This window comes from Bombus affinis, chromosome 7, assembly GCF_024516045.1.
Source record: "Bombus affinis isolate iyBomAffi1 chromosome 7, iyBomAffi1.2, whole genome shotgun sequence".
Classification (NCBI taxonomy): Eukaryota; Metazoa; Arthropoda; class Insecta; order Hymenoptera; family Apidae; genus Bombus; species Bombus affinis.
Window position 1 is genome coordinate 14,899,180 of NC_066350.1, and position 8,009 is coordinate 14,907,188.

General features: G+C 42.8%; 1 protein-coding gene across 1 annotated transcript in view; it reads left to right on the top strand.

Moving 5' to 3' along the window:
- LOC126918439 (dual specificity tyrosine-phosphorylation-regulated kinase 2-like) overlaps positions 1–6,581 on the top strand; it is a 44,607-nt gene extending 38,026 nt beyond the window's left edge. The window contains exon 2 of the mRNA XM_050726338.1: positions 1,732–6,581. Within this exon, the coding sequence (XP_050582295.1) occupies positions 1,732–2,877 (1,146 nt within the window). The 3' untranslated portion in view covers positions 2,878–6,581. The remainder of the gene's footprint in view (positions 1–1,731) is intronic.
- Positions 6,582–8,009: the final 1,428 nt, after the last annotated feature.

Genomic DNA, 8,009 nt, shown 5'->3' on the forward strand with positions numbered 1-8,009 from the left:
TTCCAAATTTTTAGAAGCGCGTTCAACCAACAAAACATGATACCTTTGATTCCTCTGATCGCAAAAAATCGTATTCTTGGATATTTTCTTACTCGGATGATCCAACGCTTATCCAACGGAATAGATCCGGTGTTCGTGGCTATAATCAGGAATGAACGCTCGTAGAATGATCGTTTAGGTATCGAACAACGATATTACAGCTTATTGAAATTTGCATAGGGCCTGGTTCGCCAATAAACCGAGCGAACCGCTATAATCCTGGATAAATTCCAACGTGGCGTTCCTGTTGGCCGCACACGTGAGCACTCGATGTTGCCCGAAATATTAAAGTAGGCCGGTAGCAAAAACAGATATGATCGCACAAAATTATCCGCTGCCTTGGACAATTTTCTTTAGCCACGCCTTTATTCTTCGCCGACGTCTTGATAGTTTGTAATAACATCAGGCGAATGTTCGTTCTTTCCAGTCAAAATAGCTCGTTGACAATCCAAGCAAAACTTCTTCGCTCTTACGTTTCTTTCTCTTACGAACTTTTGTCGAGAAGGAACAAGAAAATTTGAATTTTTGATGTAAAAAGTTGTTGTACAGCGATAAGTATCTCACAAGTTTTCGAGATATCTTGGAAGTCTAAAATAACAGAGAAGCTAAGACGGAACGTAAGAAACCAAGTTTGCCTGTGAAATTTGAAAAAACATATTTCATTAGGCAGGATCAATCGGCGTATATCATTAATATATCGCAGGTACTATATTTACTTATCGACTATATATACCAACTATATTAATATTTACTACGTATAATATACAAAAATGTATAAAATATCCAAAGTAGAGCACTCGTTGTAATATTTGGATCAGGATAGGTATGAAATGTCGAGTTCCGCTTATTCGTTCTATTCGTAAAAATAAGAATTTACATAAGCATACGATCTAGGCAGCAGGAAAAATGACGGACCGTTATCAAAGGTTGGTCCTTTCGTTAGACCGTATAATCGCGTTATTTTGTCACGTCCCGTTGCCAAATGTGCCGTAAACGATACTCCGCTCTGATTTCATGCAGACCACGTAGAGTATTCACGATACACTTGAGACGGCTGTTGGATTTCAGAGCGTATATCGTCTCGGAGTTTGCGAATGATATAGTATTCCGTCAGCGTGACTGACTATTTAAGATCTTCTGGAACCATTAAAACGGGATTCCCTGGTATTATCAATGACAGTATTTATCGATCCGCGTCTAATACCTATTATTGAGATTAATCGTTATCGTTCGTAGAATATACGATAAGAATATAAATCTTCTGGAAGCATCGGGAATAATGGGAGCTCGGTGAAATAATAGTAGAGGCGTATATCTTTTTATAAACGAAATGCGTACACGTAATGTCTGTGTTTATCTAGAGAATTTTATTATAAGTTTGCAAACGTTTACGAGCAATAATTTAACCACCCTTTTTCTTCCAACTCGGTGTAATTATTTGACACGCGATACGTTACACTCTGCAAAGGACGTTCAATAAAATCAGTTATTCGGTTAGCAGTTATTAAAAAGCAAATTATTCGAAGTAGTTAAACCGGCACGCTGATGTTTGAAACGGTAGTACTCTCGAAAACGGTAAACCGTAATAATCACCGGATCATTGACGACCAGTCTCATAATCGAAACGCATTATTGTATAAAATATACTCTCGCTTGGTCGATGGTTGAAACCTGTTTCTCTTTATGTTGCAGGTGATAGACTTTGGTTCGAGCTGCTACGAGAACCAACGCGTCTACACGTACATTCAAAGTCGCTTCTATCGCGCTCCGGAGGTGATCCTTGGCGCTAAGTACGGTATGCCGATCGACATGTGGAGCCTCGGTTGTATCCTGGTGGAGCTGGTTACCGGTTTCCCATTGCTACCAGGCGAAGACGAGGCGGACCAACTAGCCTGTATCATCGAGTTGCTAGGCATGCCACCGCCTCAGCTGTTAGAATCGGCGAAACGGCGCAGGCAGTTCATCAGCTCGAAGGGTTATCCGCGCTATTGCACCGTTATAACGATGTCCGACGGATCGATCGTATTGAACGGCGGTTTCTCCAGGAAAGGCAAAGACCGTGGCCCACCGGGTTCCAGGAATCTGAGACAGGTGTTGAAAAATTGCGATGACCCGTATTTCCTGGATTTCATTCATCGTTGTCTCAAATGGGACCCGGAACAACGGCTGACACCTGGCAAAGCGTTGAAACACATATGGCTGCGTCGCAGGTTACCAGAGCTTCCAGAGAAAACGAACGACGCTCTGCCAGCGTTGCCGGCAGCCTCTGCGCCGCCTACCTCCGCTTCCGGCCTTCGTACTTCCGCGTCCGGTAGGAAGAGCTCGACCAAATCGAACACCCTGCAGACCAACAATACCGAGAACACGAACAAGGTGAAACAGTTGAACGACATCTTCCACACAATGTCTACCATTTATTCGGCGCTGCAACGTAACGACGGTACAAGAGGAAGAGTAAAAGGCCAACCGGTAGCAACGAATCATCAGACGGCAACCGTCAGCAGTCATCCATCTTTGAACTCTATCAGCGGTGACGCTAGTAGTAGTGGCGGTGGTGGTGGCGACGGTAGCAGCAGTAGCACTAGTGGTGGTCAACAGCAACAGTCGCAGCCGCAGCAACAGCAACAAGCACAGTCACAGCAGCAGCAGCAGCAGCAACAGCAACAACAGCAACAGCATAGTCACCAATTGCAAGGAAAACAACAGCACAACAATGGTTCGCACGGCTCGCACGGATCTCATGGTTCTCAAGGATCCCATGGTTCTCATGGATCGCACGGATCCAACGGATGGAGCATATCGTTCCTCGAGTGGCTGGAAACGGTGGACAACGATTAGCAAGGACATTCTCGAGGAACCGAGACGATTCGTAAGAAATACGAGGTCAGCCTTACTACCTTTTTCTAACACGTTCACCGTGTGATCGATACCGTGATCGTTGGCCTCGTGTCTCGTTGACTCGTCGGATAATCGTCTGTCTCGACGGTCGTCTTTCGGCGCGTTGTCACAACTCGTTGTCGAACGATACCGGGATGTACTAATGGTGTTCCTGCCTGTGGTAATGTATTCGCTCGACGAGACAAGATTCCTCGGAGTCAAAGGAGAGAGATAAAGAGAGAGAAATGGAGAAAGTGGCCTCGTCTTCGACCTCCGGATACTACTGTGATCTACGCGATATGTTACTGCAAAACGAAAAGAAAAAAAAAAGAAAAAAAAAATAAGAAAAAAAAAAAGAAAGAAACGAAAGAACTGACGAAAAGGGGCGAAGGAACTGAAAAATCGATCGCGATACCTCGAATCACGTACCTCACCTAGCTTGGCGTTGCTCTCCAATTTGCTTGTCCAGGATCCATTTCTCGTCGCCGTTTGCTCGAGAAAAGGTGGCGTTGCACGATCTGGTCGCGTTTAATCGAGGACGATTGCTTTTGATGTTCACTTTTGTGGTCGACCGCTCGATACGATTCGCAAAGATATCCCCCGCTGTGTGTGCGTTAACACGTTACGTGTATTCGTTCGTTCGTATCTTCTGCGTCGCGTTTGCGTCCTATTATCGTGAAAATAGGGAGGACGACCACCGAGGTTATTGTGCCAAGGGAAGCAGGGGAACCAAAGATTTGCGCCACGTCGATGAATCGATTCTCCGAAGGTGAGAAGCGGTAGTCGAGAGGTTTATTCAGTTGACGCGCGACCGTTCTCTATGATACCGAGGAGAAGGGTCGCTCGGCGAAGCTCGTTCGTGGATATTTAGGACGTGGATATCTAGACATTACCAAGGCGCCGCGATACGAGGACCTTTTCACGTTCAACTAAGAAATCTAATAATCAAAGGGCATGTGCCTCGCTGAATAGATCGATCCGAGAAGCTTTTTAGGTCAGAAAATTCCTCTGTAATACTATCGGTATCGAGCAGAAGGGAAGGTTGATTTTCCCTCGGGTGTGCCAGCGTAATTGTTGATTAAAGGAGATCAAGCTTGTCTCCTTTGGCTCGAGCCGAAGCATCGATCAAACGGGACACGACGATCGTGAAAATAATGGATGCTGTTTTTCCAAGAACACGAAGGAACCGACGTCGATATCGAGAAAAAAAATTCATAAGATACGAAAGCATTAGCATTCGCTACGCGTTTGTTTTTCTTCCTTTTTACCTTTTCAATGTAATTTCAATTTCGTTTTCTTTCTTTTTTTTTTTTTTCTTTCCTCTTTCTTTTTAACGTAACATACGAAGTAAGCATTTTAGCCGCGTTAAATTATTCCGAGCGAAAATACCAAGCTTGGTCGCAAGTTCCTTTATCTTTTTCTTACCGAAAAAAGAAAATAATAATAAAAATAGACTGCGCGTGAACGAAAAACGAGCTTGAAATAGACCAGTATTCTCTGATGATAATACTTCGAAGACGTCTGATACCTTGAAGACGGGTTTTAGAATCGGATCCGCGCTTCACCTTTGAACTTTGGTCTCCTTTGTCTGCGAGCGTGAACTTCCAATTCGAAGACGAACTTTTCCAGCTCAACTCGTTAAAACCGGTCTCTTTCAATTTCTACCAAATCCTCACTCCCGCGAAATACTCTTGCGATCGACTTTCCCCGCGCCATACGCGACAACTGCCCCGAATCTCGCATTACGTATTCATTATTCTCTGGTCGTTTATCAGCATTTATATTCCAATTCTTCTCGAAAGCGAACAAAGAAAGACTCGAAAACGGTAGCTCGTGGCAACGAGGGCTGTTCATTTAATCCTGCATTTCGTAGCGTAAGCCGTGAAAATGCATTTATCGCGGGGAATCGCGTCGAACGAGGATTCGGACGCGGATGCGGAAACGGATTCGCGAGCTTCGAGCTCGCCGCTCCAGGTTTTCTTCCCTCGTCTTTTCATGGAAAAGACGCGCTTTGCAATTCGATATCGTAGCGGCGGATAGCCCGGCTCGTTCTAACGGCAGATTTTCAAAGAAAATTGGTACGAGAAACGATGGCGGGCACCGACGTGCGCGAATCTGCCGAAGGAGATCCCGCTCGTATAATTCGGTCGCGACCCTGGCACAAAGCGAATTCGTGGTAATTTTAGTTTGCTCGGTGAGCGCTCGATGCGTTTCACGATATCGGCGAAAACATCCTAAATGGAAGGACGTGCACGAGATGTGGACGAACGACGATCAAAATGAACGAGGAGACAGACAGCGCGAGGATATAGCATATAGAAAACGGTAAGGAGAGAGAGAGAGAGAGAGAGTGAGAGAGAGAGTGAGAGAGAGTGAGAGTTATCGGGGTGGCGAACGAGACGAGAGAGAAGAAGATGGCCATAAATTAGCCAACGATGAGACGAATTATAATGTGACGAGTTACGAAAAGATAGAGACGTCAATCGAGAAGCGTGTTTGATAAAAGAAACGAATTGTGGGAAGGGTGGGATGGGTGGGGGGATATAAGCAGCGAGACACGGAGGTCATTAAATCGTGATATTGAACATGATATCTTGTGATATGGAATTTAGGTGTACTGGGGTTCACGTTGATGAACATAGATAAATATAGATATATATATATACATACATATATATATATATATATATATATATGAAACGCGTCTATATATTATATATTATAATACGTTGTAACGCTGATTCAGAGAGGAAAAAAGAAAAGGAAAAAATATCGCTACGATTATTAAAGAAATACGCGCGTAGTGAGAAGTAGTGAGCTAAAAGAAAATAAAATGAAACGCGTTACAAGGAGCGAGAATGAACAAAAAGAAAAAGGGAAAAAACGGTTTCGTGGAACGTTGCACGATTATTATATGTGTACGTATGTAACGATATCTTTCAAGATTCCTTTTTTCCTTTTTATTTCTAATTTCTCTTGTGATTGCGAATCTTCGTTAGCCCCCTCTTTTTTTTTTTTTTTTTTTTTTTGCTTTTTTTATTTCCTTCCTTTCGTAGAACGTACACCGCGTTCGCGGTACCGTTTCCGATTAATGTTGTCCGAGAGAGAACGTCCACTCGTCTTCTCTTCTCTCCTGTCTTTTTTTTCTTCTTCGTATTTCTTTTTTTTTTTTTTTTATCCTTTTTTCTTTCGTAACGCTTGTAAAGGCTCGTTCATCCGCCGGTCGAGGAACGCGAAGGAAACACAAGCATCCGCCGATCGATCTTTCGTGGTCGCGTCGGATTTTAGTTTCAGCTGGATTTTTCGCGTTACGTTAGCAAGCAACGTCCGCGCGTGATCCAACGATCGATCGTTAATACCACTGCCAATACCTTCCTACATAAGTTCGGGCTCTCCGTTTTCTCGTAGATACGCAGAAAAGTGATCGCATGTATTATTTACGATCCTAGTCTCGTGCAGTGAAAATTTCAATAGCGCGTGCTCGTCGTCGACGTCGTCGTCGTCGTGTTCGCACAAGAATTATCGTAATGAACGCGCTGGGCATGCTTATAGGCCGTGTGTGTCATTGTTATAAATAATAGGTAGCATTTTCACACTGGTTGGTATAAGAAAAAAGTTCGTATTAAAAAAAAAAAAAAAAAAAAGAAAAGATAAGAAAAAGACAACTGTATAGACGCAGGTGAAACGTTTACCATTTACTCAAGTTTTGTTTTATAATATTAACCAGAGATGTAGGTCGCTCGAGTTTTTACCTACGATTTAATTTAATCGATCACTCACTGTGCTTTACTGTGATCAAAACGTTGTCCATATTCGTTGTCGGTGCAAACTTCGGCTCAAACTAATCATGTGTATACATTACATTATCGACTGATCTCGAAGAAGATTGCGCAGAGAAATTCGTTGAACATCCTGCTTCTCTTCTTCTTCTTCTTCTTCTTTTTTTTTTCTTATTTTTATTTTGTTTTGGAAAGAAAGAGAGAGAGATATACCTATATAGATATACGATAACTATAAGCGATTAGGTCTCTCTAGGTTCTTCTTCCTACGTTGTTTTCTCTTCTTCTTTCCTTTATTTTTTCCCTCCTCTTCTTTCTCTTTTTTTCCCTTTCTTGTTTTAATCGCTTTCTTACTACTCATGCAACGCGTCCCGACGCCAATGAGTTTTAAGCGATGGCTTTAGGCTTATAACGTATACACGGCCGGGATATAAGCGCGGACCGTTCCAAGGTCGAGGCTTTAACTCAAGGCAAACGAGGGTGTGTTCCGATTGTCTGGAAGGCGTGCTCGAAGATTCCTCTTCTGGCGAAAAAAAGCCGCGGAGGGAAAAAAGAACCAGATACGGACGATACGTTTTCGTTGCTCGCGCGCTTCGCTCGTACTTTGTATTTCCTTTTGCATTGCTTCGTTGAATTCTCGTGTTCGATGCAAAACGACGAAACGAAAAATCAATCCGCCTTGACCTTCCATAACCGAATTTTTCTTCCGAGAAAGACGATGCTGCTAATTACAGTTTTTCGTTCTTACGAGAAACAACTAAGAGTCGTCCACTGTCATAAATGGATCGTTTAACAAAATATCGATGTTACGAGGATAGAAAGAAACGTGTAACGAGGTGAGAACGATACAAGATAATTCTTGAAACGTATAAACGGACGAATGTACGAAGAACGATCTCTTGCAAAGAGTAAACTTGGAAATTATCTATCCACGTACTGGTTTATTTATTTATTACTGCAACGTTATATTGGGTCGTCCGGAAGACTCGTCCCGATTTTTAAGGAATATAATCGACGTAAAAAATCATATTGAAAAGTTGTTCGCCGAGAAACCTAAGAGGCTTTCAAAGAACGACATATTCAAGTTGCGCGATAGATGGAGAAAATCTATGGGAGAAAATGATGTTTGTATAATTTAATAAACGTACATCGAATCGAAATGTAAAATCGCAACAAGCTTTTCGGACGGCTCGATATTTCATCGATATGTCATGGCAACGTTAAACGATTTATTTATAACGGTAACGTAACTTACAAAATTACGTATTGATATTTTTATTTCAACTACGATACGTTGTTACGGCTGCGCCGAGT